Source organism: Pseudophryne corroboree, chromosome 4 (genome assembly GCF_028390025.1).
Source record: "Pseudophryne corroboree isolate aPseCor3 chromosome 4, aPseCor3.hap2, whole genome shotgun sequence".
Classification (NCBI taxonomy): domain Eukaryota; kingdom Metazoa; phylum Chordata; class Amphibia; order Anura; family Myobatrachidae; genus Pseudophryne; species Pseudophryne corroboree.
Genome location: NC_086447.1, coordinates 761,777,975 through 761,796,191, shown reverse-complemented (window position 1 = coordinate 761,796,191; position 18,217 = coordinate 761,777,975). Strand labels below are relative to the sequence as shown.

At 43.8% G+C, this 18,217-nt stretch overlaps 1 protein-coding gene across 1 annotated transcript in view; it reads left to right on the top strand.

The window, feature by feature from the left end:
* The window catches only part of EFEMP1 (EGF containing fibulin extracellular matrix protein 1), a 193,193-nt gene extending 177,617 nt beyond the window's left edge, over nucleotides 1–15,576 (top strand). The window contains exons 10-11 of the mRNA XM_063918200.1: nucleotides 11,002–11,197; nucleotides 13,511–15,576. Coding sequence (XP_063774270.1) covers nucleotides 11,002–11,197; nucleotides 13,511–13,672 — 358 coding nt within the window. The 3' untranslated portion in view covers nucleotides 13,673–15,576. The remainder of the gene's footprint in view (nucleotides 1–11,001; nucleotides 11,198–13,510) is intronic.
* Nucleotides 15,577–18,217: the final 2,641 nt, after the last annotated feature.

The window sequence follows — 18,217 nt, the reverse complement described above, 5'->3', positions numbered from 1 at the left end:
CCCGCGCCCTTCGCGCCCAAAGATCCCTGACTTATATCAGAGAGATTAAGGACTCCTCTGGTGTCCCCCATGCTTCTGACGGCAAGATGGCTGAGATTTTTCATACGTACTATACGAAACTCTATAATCTGACCTCTCAGCGCTCCCATTGTGAGCAGTCATTGCATGGGAAGGCAATAGAGGATTATCTGGAAGAGATTAAATTCCTGTCCCTCTCCCCTGCTATAATTGAGGCCCTTGACGTCCCTTTTACAACCGACGAATTGCTGTCCGCTCTGAAGTCCTCCCCGTCTGGAAAAAGCCCAGGCCCCGACGGCTTTCCCATATCCTATTACAAAACATTTCAGGATAAACTTCTCCCCCTCCTGCTCCGGGCATGTAACACTGTCTCTCCACAGACCCCCTTCTCAAATCAGTCCCTGGAGGCCCATGTCACGGTCATCCCTAAAGATGGAAAAGACCCTTCATTGCCATCTAGTTACAGTCCAATCTCCCTCCTTAACGTTGACCTTAAATTGTATGCTAAACTCTTGGCGAATCGCCTGTGTCAGTTGCTTCCAACAGTAATACACCTGGATCAGGTTGATTTCGTTCGTGGCAGAGAAGCGAGAGACAACACCATACAAGTGATTGACTTGATTGCCCATGCGAACACCGCTAAGGTCCCCATGATGCTTCTCTCCATAGATGCTGAGAAAGCCTTTGACCGCATTGACTGGGTCTTTATGGAGGTCGCGCTGCATCGGCTGGGCTTAGGAGAGGTGTTCCTGCAAAAAATATTAGCACTATATCGAGCACCCTCAGCACAAGTGCGGGTAAACGGAATACTATCTGACCCGATAGCCATCTCTAATGGGACTAGACAGGGATGCCCGCTGTCGCCATTGATATATGTTATCTGCATGGAAGCTCTGGCTAGAGCCATTAGACAGAACCCGGATATCACTGGCCTGAGGGTGGGCGGAAACGAACATAAAATTGCATTATTCGCGGACGACCTTTTAGCGATCGTTACAAATCCTGCTGTTTCCCTGTCTGGGCTTATGAAAGAATTTGCACGCTTTGGAGCATTATCCAATTTCAAGATTAACTATGCTAAATCAACGGCCCTTAGTATCTCTCTCACCACGGACTTAGTTTCGTCTCTAAAGACTGCATTCCCATTTGCCTGGCACCCCTCACATATTAAATACTTAGGCATTCTGATCCCCTCCTCCCTCTTGACCACTGTCACTCTGAACCATATTTCTTTATTGCAAAAACTGCGTAAGGAAATGTCGCAGTGGCTCCAACAGAAGTTCTCCTGGCTAGGCCGTATGAACATTGTAAAAATGAATATCCTGCCACGGCTACTTTACCTTTTCCAAACTATCCCCTTAAAGCTCCCCCATCAGTTTTTGGCAAATGCGCACAAAGCGATCAGCCACTTTGTTTGGAGCGGCAGAAAACCCAGGTTTAAACACTGCTACCTATTCTTAAGGAAAGCTCAGGGGGGCCAACAACTGCCCATGGTTACGGCATACTATCAGGCTACAATTTTGAATAGGGTCCTGGATTGGTCACGGCCTGACGCCGGCTCTAAAAGGTGGGTTGACTTGGAGAAACGGTCTTCAGGTCTACATTTACAGGCAGTACCCTGGCTTGGAACCATTTGCCGCTCCTCACATCTGACGATTGGGCCCACCTTGGCTCTATGGAGAACACTGAGATTTAAAATGGGTCTTTCCTCATCAACTTCTCTGCTTCTCCCGCTCCTTGACAACCCACTGTTTGGACCAGGTATGGGTGGTGGTGTGGCCGCTAGGTGGAGCAGGGCAGGCTTGACTAGAATAACAAATTTGCTCTCTGGAGGGAAGATCAAAGCTTTCAATGACCTTAGGGAGGGAACTGATATTCCTGCGACTGACTTCTGGTTCTATCTCCAAACTCGCCATTTTATTTTGTCTCACAGGACAGCCGCTGTATTGGCTGGTAGTCTTACCCCTTTTGAAGCAATGTGCTCCCAATCCTCTGAACCCTCACATGTTGTATCAGGTATCTATAAGATATTACTACATGGTTGTTACCCCGGTGACCCCGCTTTCTGCGCGAAATGGGACGCAGATCTCATACCTAAAAGGATACACATCAACTGGCAGAAACACTGTGAAGCTATGTCCCGTTGCTCTACTAGCTTAGAAGTTATTGAAACACAGTATAAACTGCTTACTAGATGGTATCGCTGTCCCTCCCTTCTACATAAGTTTTATCCCTCAGTATCCCCCTTGTGTTGGAGATGTGGAAAAGAATGTGGCACCCTTCTTCATATATGGTGGGACTGTCCCCTGATCACTACCTTTTGGAACCAAATAATTCAAATATCCTCCAAGATCCTGGGGTTTCAGGCGCCTACTGGAATCGACTTCTGGTTGCTCTCCCACACTACAATTCCACTGGCAAAGTATAAACACTCCCTTCTCAAACACCTCAATAACGCAGCGAGAGCTGTAGTACCAGTCCATTGGAAGTCCCGGGCCCCCCCCCCCTCAGATATGGGAATGGTTTCAGCGGATAGAATTCTATAGATCAATGGAGGATATTTTTCATTCGGTCCTTGACTCACGTGCCGATTATGTTGCCACGTGGTTCTCTTGGATAGAGTTTAAATCTACCTCTACCTACAAAGACCAGATCCCACTAGACTCAACATGATGCCGCTTATCTGTGTAACACGCCTCGCTACGTGGAACCCACACTAATATCTAATGAAGATTGATTAGCTCGCTCATTCCCCTCCCCTGATTCTATTCCCATTCCCCCCCTCCAACCTCTGTCTTGTTTTGTGTGTAGATGTTGGATGTTTTATATTTTACAGGTACTTTAACCCATGTATTTCTACACTGTACGACTTGTTGTACTCTTGATAACGTCCTAACTTTTTCTGTAAAACCAAAATAAAGAATATATTAAAAAAAATAGAAATACACCTGAGATACTGCGCTTGCCGTGGACCACTATGTGTAATGGTAAAACAACAGACAGGAAAAAAGACAAACCAGCTGTGCTGTATGTCAGGGGTTAATAATAGTAAGAGAGCCAATGAATAGAAAGGTTATGATTTTTAATATATCATTAAAAGAATAATTAAGATAGCATGCACATACATAAATATAGTAAAATGCACTGATCACACCTAGAGTGTCTCAAATTTGAATGTCTCTTGTAACATAGGTGTAAACGGCCACAGTAGAAATCAATTACAGAGTTCCTTATTCTCCAAAGATCATAATAATGGAGATTTTTAGGTGACTGTGAATTGAATGAATGCCGTCCCAATTGATGGTACTTGAGAATATCAGGTGGAGTGGGATGCTGTAATTACCTCACTAGTGGGCTGGTGAGAGCCGGGCGTCCCCGGCTAACAGTCCTGCCGTGCCCACGACCGCTAAGCAGCGGGGAGAAGATGTAAAAGCCGTCTGGATTCGGTTGCTGGCTGTGGCGGCGGGATGTGCAAAAGCCGCTTGTAGCAAACACTCGGTCAGATCGGGATCAGGCTGCATTTGTCCAAGTACACCTGTGGAGACACCTCAGCAAGGTGTGCAGGAGGGCGGGATCCTGACGCATTTCGTCACGCTCCACGTGACTTTTTCCTTTGAAAAAGTCACGTGGAGCGTGACGAAACGCGTCAGAATCCCGCCTTCCTGCACACCTTGCTGAGGTGTCTCCACAGGTGTACTTGGACGAATGCAGCCTGATCCCGATCTGACCGAGTGTTTGCTACAAGCAGCTTTTGCACATCCCACCGCCACAGCCAGCAACCGAATCCAGGCGGCTTTTACATCTCCTCCCCGCTGCTTAGCGGTCGTGGGCACGGCAGGACTGTTAGCCGGGGACGCCCGGCTCTCACCAGCCCACTAGTGAGGTAATTACAGCATCCCACTCCACCTGATATTCTCAAGTACCATCAATTGGGACGGCATTCATTCAATTCACAGTCACCTAAAAATCTCCATTATTATGATCTTTGGAGAATAAGGAACTCTGTAATTGATTTCTACTGTGGCCGTTTACACCTATGTTACAAGAGACATTAAAATTTGAGACACCCTAGGTGTGATCAGTGCATTTTACTATATTTATGTATGTGCATGCTATCTTAATTATTCTTTTAATGGTATATTAAAAATCATAACCTTTCTATTCATTGGCTCTCTTACTATTATTAACCCCTGACATACAGCGCAGCCGGTTTGTCTTTTTTCCTTTCTGTTCTCCAATCCCTTGGCATTTTAAAAAGAAAACACAGGCGCATTAGTGGGAAGCGAGCAAGCTGGAAATTTGTTTCCCCCGGTAACCACCTAAGTCCTTTGCCCACCTGCTCACCCCTATATTCAAAGAACAATCAAATAGAAGTGATACCCAAAAGACGGCCCTGTGTTTGGAAGAACAGAACTGTCAACTCTCACTTTGTGACCCCCATACACAAAGCTCCTACACTTAACATAAAGAAAACTGAAGGCCCTCTGGTATGCCCAATCAGGTCAGTCCTTTGTAATGCCAGATCTATAAGAAACAAGACCGCAACAATTGTTAACCTTATTGAATCTGCAGATCTAGCCTGTATTACAGAGACCTGGCTAGATGAAAATGCAGCACCCATATTGGAGACTGCGATCCCAACAAACTACTCTGTCATCCACAACCCAAGACTGGACCGCAGGGGTGGCGGGGTGGCTATCTGCTTCAAAAAAGAACAAACTTAGGGTCCACCCTAATGAAATTACTCGCTCATTCGAGTGCATTGCTGCCCGGAGTTCGACAGGATTAGGTTTCAGAGTACTTCTCATTTACCGGCCCCCTGGAGATGGAAAGATATTTCTACAAGAAATTGCAGACACTGTTGCTGGCCTGGTCCTGGAACATCAAAGATGGGTCATCCTCTGGGATTTCAATGCATGGGTGGATGATGAGCTCTCATGCCTTGGCCAAGACCTCCTGTGCACAATGAATGGTCTGGGCTTCACACAGGTCATTCCTTCTGCCACACATAAAAGTGGTCACACTCTCCATCTTGTCTTTCAGATTGGATTAGAAGTCACTGACCTAACAATAAACCCAGTCATCTGGTCAGACCACTACTCCATTTGGTTCTCAGTTGCAACCCCTCAAATAAAATCTCTGCCCGTGGAGTTGACCAGGTATCATCCAAGGAGGGGTATGACTCCCCAGGCTCTTGCAGCAAATCTGGATCTCTCTGCTATACTGGGTGCCTGTGAAGATCCCTGTTCCCTAGTCCATTATTATAATAGGGATGTTATGGCTGCAATTGATATTATCGCCCCTGTGCGTATAAGATCTCATAAACCACAACGTCAAGCTCCATGGTTCGACAACAGTGTTAGTGAGCTCAAGAAAAGGGGGCGTAGACTGGAAAGACGATGGAGGAAGACTAACCTAGTGGATGACAAAATAAAACTAGTAAAGCATAACGAAGAATATCAATCGACAATCACTCGTAAGAAATCACAGTTCCTGTCAAATGAGATCACAGGAGCAAACAATAGGCCAGCTCAACTTTTCCGCACAGTGGAGATGCTTTGCAAGCCAGCATGCCTGCAGACTGATGAAACCCTCTCCCAGGCAAGATGCAACGAGTTTGCAAACTTCTTTGTAGATAAAATATCCACCATCCGGGCTGGAATCTCCACAGTGCCATCAAAGGAGTGCCAAACTTCTTAGCTTGCCAATATAAGCTACCTGCCTTCATGGACCAGCTTTGACCCAGTGGATGTAAAGGACACTGCTGAAATTGCTCTGATTTTGTGTCCCACCACCTGTGATCTGGACCCGGCCTCAACCAAGCTTCTAATAGCTTGTATGGATATAATTGGTCCTGTCTTTGCAAAAATTGTTCAATGCTCTTTGCAGACAGGCATCTTTCCTGGACCCCTAAAGGAAGCAATTGTTAGACCGCTTCTTAAAAAACCTAATTTAGATCCCGACTGCATGACAAACTACAGACCGGTATCAAACCTTCCTTTCCTAGGAAAGGTTATTGAGAAAGTGGTTGCAAAACAACTGGAAACCCGCCTGACAACCCATGATATTTATGATCCATTCCAATCAGGATTCAGCAGAAGACATAGCACTGAAACAGCCCTGGTGTGTGTGTGTTAAATGATTTTCTGATGGCAAGAGACAGAGGTGACTGTTCAATATTAATCCTTCTGGATTTCTCAGCAGCATTTGATACCGTGGACCATGAGCTTCTGATTGAGCGACTGATACATTTCTGTGGTCTGGATGGCACAGTCCTAAATTGGTTCAAATCATTTCTCACAGGCAGGTCACAGAGAGTATCATCTGGATTATACTCATCACCCCCAGTGCCATTGCCATGTGGTGTCCCACAAGGTTCTATACTATCCCCCATGCTTTTTGCAGTATACATGCTTCCATTGGGTGAAATAATCAGGCACCATGGCCTGGTCTACCACTGCTATGCAGATGATACACAACTGTACTTGTCCTTTGCTCCGGGTACTGATAACCCAATAGCAACCCTAAATGGCTGTCTAGCTGAGCTACAGGAGTGGATGAGTGCCAGTTGGCTGCGACTGAACCCAGATAAAACAGAGGTCCTTATGATACGACCGCAACATTAAAGGACAAGACCACAGCATAGCCAACCAACTGGACTGACACTCGGGATTCAGAATTACAGACCAGTGATCGTGTGCGGAATCTTGGCGTTGTCCTGGATGGTGGCTTAAAACTTAAACATCAGATATCAGCCACAATCAACTCCTCATTCTTTCACCTGAGGAACATAGCCAGAATCAAGCACTTAATTCCCTCAGATGATCTGCCAAAAGTCATACATGCATTTGTATCATCTCGATTAGACTACTGTAATGCCCTCTACCTTGGTCTCCCAGCAAAAGAATTGCACCGCTTACAGCTGGTGCAAAACACAGCTGCCAGGCTGTTAACCAACCAGCCCCGTTCTAGCCACATAACACCCATCCTCTACGCCCTTCACTGGCTGCCTGTAAAATGGCGAATCATCTTCAAGATTGGCTTACTGAGTTTCAAAGCATTACATGACCAGGGCCCAAGGTACCTGAAGCAGCTTCTGACCCCATACTGCCCCACTCGATTACTGCGATTAGGGAGGCCAATCCCGGGCCGTTTTTTCAATCCCGGGATTCGGGATTGAAAAACGCTCAATCCCGGGATTCCCGGGATCCCGGGATTGCAGTAGGGAGCAGGGAGAGTGGGAGTGGAGGGCAGTGGAAAAGAGTGTAGGGAGCACGGAGGCTGTAGGGAGCAGCGCTGGAGGGCGGGTGTAGTGTAGGGACTAGGGAGCAGTGCTGGAGGGTGGGTGTAGTGTAGGGACTAGGGAGCAGCGCTGGAGGGTGGGTGTAGTGTAGGGACTAGGGATCAGCGCTGGAGGGTGTAGGAAGTGGAGCAAGAGGGAGGCTGAAGCGAGCACCACAGTGAGGGAGGGTTGGTGTCAGTAAAACTACACTTACTATTAGACGGGCGGCAGGCGGCAGCCATGGACAAGACGCGCTGAGCGCGCCGGAGGCCTTTCAAATTGTAGTACTGGCTGTCAGACAGTCAGAACGGGCAGTCCGGCAGCCAATCAGGAGCCGCTGCGGCCGCTTCCCTGATTGGCCGCCGGTCCACCAGCTGTGATTGGCTGGCGGCCGGCGCTACATTTGAAATGCCGCCGCGGTCTGTGTACATGGCTGCCGCCCGCCTAATACTGCCGCCCGCCTAATAGTAAATGTTACTTACACCAACCCTCCCTCACTGCTGCATTGCACATGCGCAATGCAATCCCGTGAATCCCGGGATTGGAGGCTCCAATCCCGGGATTCAAATCCCGGCATTTTTGGGCCTAAATCCTGGGATCCCGCCGATCCCGATCCCAGGATTGGCCTCCCTAACTGTGATCTGTAGATGAAGGACTTTTAGCAGTACCTAGAATCTCCCGTAATTCATCTGGGGTCGAGCTTTTAGTCATGCGGCTCCGACTCTATGGAATTCACTTCCCCGCACAGTGCGAGAGGCCCCAACTATAGAATCCTTCAAAAGTAGACTCAAGACTTTCCTGTTTACTCAAGCATTTCCATAATGTCCCTTTTAGTATCTTAATGCTTCTGTATTTTATGAAAATGTACTTCATTATTTTCTGTACTATATTATGCTATGTAAGTCCTATTGGAGAAAGAGCGCTATATAAATAAAATTATTATTATTATTATTATTATTATTATTATTATTATTATTATTATCTCTTTCCTTAAAGTCTTTACTGCCCTCAAAGGCTTTTAATAAAGTATGGGTTTTCTCAATCTCATCCTGTAATTTTGTCACCTGTTCCTCCCTATATCTAATAAGGAGTTTCATTAAGTTTTTTTGACACGTCTAAAACATTGTTCCAGTCATCAGAGAACTTTTTATCATCTTTAAATGCAGAATACTTCAATATTCTCAATCCCCTGGGTATCAGATCACCGTCCAGATATTTCTGTAAGGTAATCTGATCCCACCAATGTCTTGTCTCTGCAATACATAAATTCTCCAATTTATTAAATAACCTATGCATATCCGTTTTGTCTTCTAAACACCCCTCTATATTAGGGGATGTTTTCCCTTTAAGATACTGACTCCTTCTTTCTAACCTATCTGCGATACACCTGAGTGTCGACATAGCCTTATCAGCCAAAAGCAGCTCGATCTGAGTAGAACAACTTGCACAAATACACAAAAAGAAAAAACTAGGTGCTTTAGGTTGAGCACAGCTGATTTTATAATAATAAAAACCAATAATAAAATTTGTAGTTTTCTGCTGACACGTAAATCTTCCGGCTGCTGCTGAAAAAGGGATACTCAACCCTTAATTTACAACACAGTACAAACACAAACAACAGCGCTTCTAAAGATACGTGTATATTTTATTAATTGCACAATTAAAAACTTAGTTCACAGGTACCAGCCAATCATTAAATCACAAACTGTATGCACACATATAATCATGCATAAGCACACACATTTAAACTGATAGATTTAGCAACATCTACTAATTGATGATCAAGCACAGTTAGTTCATTAGTCCTGATGCTTATAGACCTCATGCAATTTTGGTCAGCTGTTTTAGTAATGTTTTCAGTGCACTGATATCATGCAATTGCTTAGTCCTACTGAATGTTAGATTGATGTAGGTAAATTAGTTGATTAAGTTCTTGTAATATAATAATTTTATAGAATGTTAATAGCAATGCAGCACAAACGGTAGTTAGCATCCCGGCACTAGGGATGCCGGCGATCATGAGACCGATGACGGAATCCCGACACTATTCGGAATCCCAGCCATGGAACACCAACCGCTGACATCCCAAGGGTAAGTATGGGGGCGGGGGGGCTGTTACGGTTAGGGGCAGGGGTAAAACAATTACCCAGTCCACTGTCAGTATTTTTATTGCTGGGATGCCTACCTCTGTCATGTGAACGCCAGAATCCTGACTGGCGGAAATTTGTTTCACACCGGCATACCTTCCAACATGACAGAATGCTCTTCTTCTGGACTTTCCTCTTAATTTATTATTGCCATCTACTGTTTTGAATAGGTTAATGGATAAGAAAGGTGTTTCGGCACAGGTGATGGCAATCATATATTAAGAGGGAAGTCCAGGAGCAGAGCATTCTGTAGGTATGCACTATTTACTACTAAATGCAATGGAGTTCATATATAAATAAATATATGTATATATGTGTATATATATATATATATATATATATATATATATAAAATAAATATATAAAAAAAAAAATATATATATATACTTCCCATTATATCCCTTTAAACTGGGTCACCTGCCTAAATTAAAACCAGCATGTAACCTGGTCTTAATCAACCACAGAATCTGTTTGAATAATAGGTGTCCCAAATTAAACAGATATTACGGCTTGCAAATGCAATACTTAGCAATGCAAATGTAGAAAGGAGGTGCATAGCAATAGCAATATTGCTATTGATGAAATCGCAGTCTGGGGTCAACATTGCAACCATCAGTCGCGATGTTCATCTGTAACGGCAGGCTGAATAAGCCTAAGCTTACTTAGACTAAACCTAGCAGAGCGGCTTGCAAGGCCAAGGAAAAACATAAGCGACGCAGTCCTTGGCCTCGCCACTCCCAGAAAAAGGGGGGTGACACATCCCCGTTTCGAGCAACGCTGACCGACTGGGCCCGTCCCTCCCCCCAATACTGCAACGCGATTGCAGGACCCGTTCTTCTCGTGTGCACAGTTTCCCGATAATCAGGAGCGATCCAACCTGAGTTAGCCCCTTGGGCTCCCAGTTTCCCTTGTAGAAACAAATGAAAATAAATATATCAATAAGATACTCTTGGCAAGAGTACACAATGCAATGCTCTTAACATTCACCAGAGAAGGAATTATCTGCATAAGAGAGGTGCAAAGAATCAGAGTCGCTGATTCTGAGTTGGCAGCTAAATAGAAAAAGCAAATAACTGCACCTGGACAAACCATGTTGCAATGCAAGTATACCTTAGAGTATTTCTGCATGTAGGGTATATACTGGCTGCTTTTGTAAGTAGCCCACAAATACTGGACAGCTTTATTTTTACACTGCAATTTAGTGAGTCAGACATTAAATCTCTCTGCACATATTAAACCTGCCCCATCTGCAGGGCAACATGGATTTGCCAAGATGCAAAGATACTTGTTTTTTTTTTTTTCATTGCTCCCAACTCAGAATCAACTCCATAAGCTGCTATCTGGTCAGTATGGTTCCACCTACTGGACAGGTGCCAGAAGACAGTGTATGAAAGTGCTGCCCAGAAACAGCAAAACACACAATAAGTAAACACGACATATGTACTGTAAGAGACTACATTAAGGTTAATAGTGGTGGTAGACCTAATGAAACTATACATTGCACTTGTACTTTTAATGTATAATTTAGTAGGATCAAACTTTGCTGTCTTTCAGTCGCTGTGTCTGCCCTTCTACGAATCCACTGTGTCGTGAGCAACCATACAGCATTGTCTACAAATATATGAGCATCCGAGCCAATCGAGCTGTGCCTTCTGATATCTTCCAAATTCAGGCTACTTTGATCTACTCTAATACAATAAACACATTTAGGATTAAATCTGGCAATGAAAATGGAGACTTTTACTTACGGGTGAGTTTTTAAACTAATAAATGTTTTAAATGTTTCTCAATTTAAATGAAGTAATGTACCTCCAAAAGCTTGTGTTTCCACATAATGGACCTGCCACACACATACTAATACAGTATTTACTTTGTCACAGAACAACCTAATGGTGACCTCAGTAACTCTATACCCTTAAGGACATACTAGCCAACTTCCTGGCTGCCCTCTCTGGGATGGGGCAGCCAGGTCAGCTGAGCTGGGGGGTCATGGTAAGGGAAAGTGGGTGGGCTGGTGGGTTTTATGATGCATTTATGAAGCGGAGGACAGGGCTACGATGATGCGATTCAGCACGAATCACATTATCGGCAGCCCAGATTACGTGAAAAAATGGGTGCAGGTTTTGCAGTGCGGGCACCACACACCCTGCATCTATTATAGATATTACCGATAGTTGCAATGTGGGATCACAGCTTGCGTCGTCGATCGCAGTGCTGGGATCGCAATTACATGCAGGAGGAGTATCTTATACTGAGACGCCTCCTGCATGTTCATCCTTTAAATCAAATGGAAATTCAATGCTGTTTGCACGTGGCATCCACCTCTGAATCAGGCACAGTGTGCCAAAGAAAATGGGCCCATGAAGATGATTCTGCCACTTACAATTGACTGTGTCAAGATGGGAGGAACAGTGTTTGATGGATTCTTACCTACACGAAGAAGAGTAATCGTGCTCATATAATTGAAAACAAATACAGACCATGAGAAATACACATGTACTGTATGCCTGGAAAAGTCGTATTGCTTGTATTTTGTTAGGAGCTGGCACATATACTCTAGGAGAAGCAATGATGAAGGTAACTGGCAGTAGCAAACCGCCTGTGATTGACTCTTTGCCAACATTCTTCTGACACTCATTAGTCCGTTGCAACATAGGCGCAAGTGAGACTTTAAGAGTGATTTATGCCTGCTTTACAACAAACTCCAGCCCCTATGGATGGTGTCAGATGGGTTCCTTGAATGTTAGTACTTTTCTAGCCAGGGCTCAATTACTACTGTGATCACAGGTTGCAGTGAAGAGAGAATGTTCTTTGTCACATGGGAATAAATAAGCCCTGAAGGCACTGCATACAACATCTTCTGATCTTATGATCACTCCCATGCTGCAGGGAGGTAGCATTCTTTTTTCACTACCACCTGTAACCACTCATGTGATTCAGGCTACTTTGCCATCAAAGTCAGCACTGCTTCCCTGGGGATTAAACCACCAGACCCAAGGGTCTTACCTTGCTTCAAGCAAAGAATATCCCTGTGCTGATCAACCTGAGGAGATCTCTGTGATGGTGCCATCGATCCAGTAAAGAGACAGAGGAAAGCTCCAGTAGTTTTTACGGGATCAGTACGTATTACCGCCCGAAAGAATCCCGGCGGTCGGAATACCAACACCGGGATCCTGACCGGCACAATCCCGACAGGGGGGCGAGAGCGCAACGCGGCTCCTTGCGGGATTGCTGTGCTCGCCATGCTGCGGGTACGGTGCCTCGCTACGCTCGGCACACTAATTTATTCTCCCTCTATGGGTGTCGTGGACACCCACAGAGGGAGAATATGTCGGGATTGTGCCGGTCGGGATCCCGGTGTTGGTATTCCGACCGTCGAGATTCCGTCCGGCGGGATCTTGACCGCATCCCATTTTTACAGATATTTAATGAACAAGAGCACAGCTACTGATGTAGGAGCTGCTACTGGGCCTGGCAGCTAAGTGGACATGTCAGGTCCCGTTATCTCCAAGAGACCATGTATCTGCCACTGATACTGCTGCAGCTCTTTGCATCCCTCTGCAGTGTCCTCAGTCTGCTCACTGCTGTGTGATCGCATATACCACAAGGTATTCTGGGACTACAAAATTAAATTCTGCTTAAAAAGGAAGTAAAGTCTGGCAAGCTCTTCCTCACTGAGCACAAAATAAATTGCGAAGCTGGACTCAGCAGAGGTACTGTAGAAGAGGAGCTCGGTAAGGTAAGTGAGGAGGATGAAGACTGTTATTATCTAGGCCCCGCCCTCAAGCTTTTGCTATAGGGCCCCCCAAAATTCTAGTACAACACTCAAAATGACCATTACTAGAGTGTTAAATAGTACATCTCAAACCTAGTAAAGTAATTGACACGTCATATGATTATGTGTTGGCCCGTGAGAATATCAAAATCACCCAAGGGTTGTTTCAGGGGTTCTATGAATAAATGTGAAAATGTTATGAAAATATAATCATTATTGAAAGACGTAGCTGCAAATACAGAGAAGAACAGTATTTTAAGGTCCATCATTCATTGTCTTGTCTTTCAGCATACAAGTGGAGTAAGTGCAATGCTTGTCCTGATAAAACCATTAACTGGACCAAGAGAATACATTGTTGACCTGGAAATGGTGACTGTGAGCAACTTAATGAACTACCGTTCAAGTTCCATTTTACGACTAACAATAATCGTTGGGCCATATGCATTTTAGTGCCTTGGCCAAATATTCAACACTGGAAGTAAAATAATATACTCTACAGTACATCACTCTCTATTTATAGATGATTTTATTTGAATCACAATCTATGCATAGTCCATGCACTCCTTCTTGTAATTACATTACAAATACATACTATTGCTTTGCCTCTTGTCAAAATCTGCCTGTGGGCTATCATCTATGGAGACACCCAATTCATTTATAGAACCAATATTCTCAAGAATGCAACCTTTCAGTTCAGCAAAAACTAGTGCAATTAATCCACAGTACATCGGCATAGTGGTTAGTATTGCAGCCTTAAAGCACTGAGGTCATAGGTTAGATTACAACAAGAGCCCTGTCTGCGAGGAGTTTGTACATCCTCCATGTGTTTCTTTCATTGTTCCATTTCCTTCCACAGTCCAAAACCAGTCTGTTAGGTTAAGTGGCTTCTGACAAAATTGGCTCCTCTTTTAACCAATCAGATTCTAAATACCATTTATTCTATTGCATTCTACAAAATTATAACTAGAATCAGATTGGTTGCTATGGGCCACACCTCCTCTTTAGAAGGTTTGATATATTCTCCCCGTCAACTGTAGACTTCAATCAGGCAGAGACTGATACAAATAATGACATAACACAGCAACTGCCTACGTCATCCTCTGCAATAATGTACAATAACGTAAAGTGCCTATTTCAGAAATGAAGTCTCAATGGCACAACTTGCCGCCTCTACCTTATATATTTGATTGGTACATATTAAATAATTTCTATTTTTAGTGACATATAAAATAGTTTAAAATACCATAACAAACATTATTTTGTTTATCTCATGTAAATATCTTGCCAGTAATTATATGTTCAAAGTATTTGTTTCCTGAAATTGTATTTGCTTGCATTTGCCTTTTTTGCATAATCTATATTTGCAACATTTTCAATGATATTGTCAGGGCATAAAGTGGTCCTGGAGAGGTGGTGGAACTCATTTACCCAGCCTCCTCCAACCCCCAATCACCCCCCCTCCCCCTCACATTAAGCGGAGCCAGGGCCAGTGCTAGTGTTTTCGGCACCCCCCTGCACACAATAGATTAGTCCCCTGTTTCCAATACTTTGTAAAGGGACATTGATCTCACAAAGAAGCAGCGTGGTCACACAATAGTACCCTCAATTCAATTTGCGCAACACAGTAGCATGATCGTATTCACATTACACCGCATAGTAATTCCTCGTATTTAGGTTACATCACTCAGTAGTGCCCTTCCTGCACATTACACTACACAATGGTACCCTCTATACATGTTATGCCACACAGTAGTGCCCCTTATATACAATTCCCACAGTAGTAGTGCCACTTACACATAGTGGCAGAAAAGGAAGCCACTGGGCCCTGAGGAGGGGATGACTACTATCCAACAGACACAGCGTGTGTGAGCACCAGGAGGGGTTCTTTAAATGGAGGAGGACCATGGAGCCACCAGGACCTGAGGAAGGGGGAGGTGGCTGCAGCTCATCAGTAACACCAGTGGTGCCTGCATCATCTACTGATGTAGGTGATGGGGCAGGATTTTCTGTTGGAATTACCATGCAAGGAAATGGAGGTGGTGGAACTAGTTCCCCCTACCAATACAGGTGGTGGAACTCAGTTCCACCTCGTTCCGCCCCCGCATCCCCTCACCCCCCTCCCCACTTTAACCCCTGGATATTGTATACAGAAACTGAATGAGTTTGGCTAGTAAACCCACCGAATTGTCAGGTACGAGTTTTTTGCAGAACATAACCCTTTTTTCATATACTACATGTTAAAATTACATTCAATTGAAATTAACAATCTGATTATGAAAAGTGCACAGTTCTGATATAGTTATTATGTTGTCATTACGTGTCTCTGTATTATATTAAAAGTTGCCTTGTTTTAACCTGTCATTGACTTACTCACTTTGGAGACTGCAGTATCAATAGCAAAGACCTACAGGTTTAGAACAATGGGGTAAATGTATTATAGTGGCACTTCCTGCTTTGCCTCATTACCGAGGTGAAGCAGTAAGGGACATCGACAAGATGTAAGAACATCTTGTCTGCCGAAGGGCTCCCCCCTCCGGCGATGTCCCCCTGAGCATACAGCGCATCAACTTAGTGCTGACGCGCTTTTTCTTCCCAGCCAGCTCCACTGCACATGTTCAGAGCCGGCACCTGCCAAAGCCAGGGACAGCTCTGTCGCTGCTGTGGTGTTTGAACATCGACACCATGCAGCTGTTAAAATCGACAGCTGCAGATGTTGGAACAGTCAGTGATGCTGACCGCTCATGCATTGCCCGTGCATATCAGCTTGCTATCTTTTACATAGCAGTGCCGATATGGGCAGGGGTGCATAGCACCCCTGTCACTGGGCAATCACTGCGGCTACCATACATGGGAGGGGAAGTGGTATAGCTCACATACCGTGCACTGATACCGCTTTCCCCCCATTTCGACAGTTCTTACATTAACCTAACTTTAGATAAACATATATGGGAGATTTATCAAACCGTGGCAAGTGATAAAGTACTAACCAATCAGCTCCTGTCATTTTACAGGCTTTGTTTTTGAAATATGACAGTTAGGGTCTGATTGGTTGGTACTTTGGCCCAAATGTATTAAGCCTTAACAAGAGATAAAGTGGAGACAGATGAAGGGGGAGATTCAAATGTTTGAAAAGTCAGTTGGAAGTCTATTTTTTCCTATCTAATAGACAGGAAAAAACAGACACCCAACCGACTTTTCAAACATTTGAATCTCCCCCATTGAGTGATAAATGACAAGACAATCAGCTTCTAACTGTCATTTTTCAAACACAGCTTACATGGCAGATAGGAAGCTGATTGGCTTGTCATTTATCACTCTTTATCCGTCTCCACTACAGTATATCACTTTATAAGGCTTAATACTTTTGGGCCTTTATCTAACTTCAAGCTTTGATAAATCTTTCCCATAATGAGGAGGCAGAAAATCAACACTTGCACCTAAATTAAACCTTTACTAATCAAAACGCTTACTAATTCAATTGTTTCAAAGTATACTTTCTAAAAAGTTGTTTGTCATCTTCTAATGACCTATAAAAAAAATACTTATATTACTTAGATTTATACATTAAGAACAGTTTGTTGCCTACACACTTATTTATGAAGTCATTTATGAAGTGTCATAAATTTGCACTGACAAACGTTACAGATTTACGATGGCGTGCCTGGATGGCCCAACCAGTGACCATTAGGTGTGTTTTCCTCCATTCTCAGGAAATACACAAGTTAGTGGAAGAATCTGAATTCTATTCCCTTGGAACCACCCCTTTCATTCAATAATGTTACCTCTAATATGTGTAGGCATCCACTGTGACTTCATTCTAACAATTAAAACTATACACAATAATAATTCAAACTCAGCAATAATAATTGAAAATATACACACGATTATAAATCTATATGAATCATAGAAAAATAATATGTAAAACTGATAGAATGTACTATACAGTTTGTGTGTATAAACACAGAATATTATATTAGATTGCACTACATAGCTAAATCAAATAAGCTTGTCTCGAACATTTAAACCAATACTTTGTGGTTTCATCTGAGATGTTCTAAGCATCTCTTAACATGCCTGGCTAATAACGTTTTATAGATATATGTGTACATAGGGCCAAATTCATGTTTCTACGCATTGCCGATGTTCACGCCGCGGAGTGATTTATTGGCAGAATGATTGACAGCAAAGAATCATTTGGGGGAGCTAATGGGCAGTGTCATGACAGTTTTTGGGGTGTGTATCTACCTTCATCTGCGATCATGTATGCAGAGAAACATCGCTGCGCAGTGGCAAACGCAGGATTTGCATGGGGGGGTTTCCAGAACTGGGTGGAGCCAATAACGGGGGTGGGGACTGAGGTGACCCAGTATATGCTGGGTCCGTAAAACTAGTGTGTGTGTATATACACATATATATATTATATATATATATAGATAGATATATATAAAATATATATATATATATATATATATATATACATATCTACACATATATAGGGTTCACTATGGTATGCCGGCAGACAGGCTCCCAGCGACCAGCATACCGGCGCCGGGAGCCCGACGGCCGGCATACCGACAGTGTGGCAAGCGGAAATGAGCCCCTTGCGGCCTCGCTGCGCTCGCCACGCTACGGGCTACGGGTATGAGCGCCACGCTATTTTATTCTCCCTCCAGGGGGGTCGTGGACCCCCAAGAGGGAGAACAATTGTCGGTATGCCGGCTGTCGGGATCCCGGCGCCGGTATACTGTGCACCGGGATCCCGTCAGTCGGCATACTGAAGACCACCCCATATATATACCGTGTGTGTATATATATATATATATATATATATATATATACACACACACATATACATAGCATATTAAACATGCATATATATATATATATACACATACAGTACACGTATATATACACATGTAAATATATCATATGTGTGTGTTTATATGTATGTATGTATATACATGTGTATATATGTATGCACATGGATATATATGT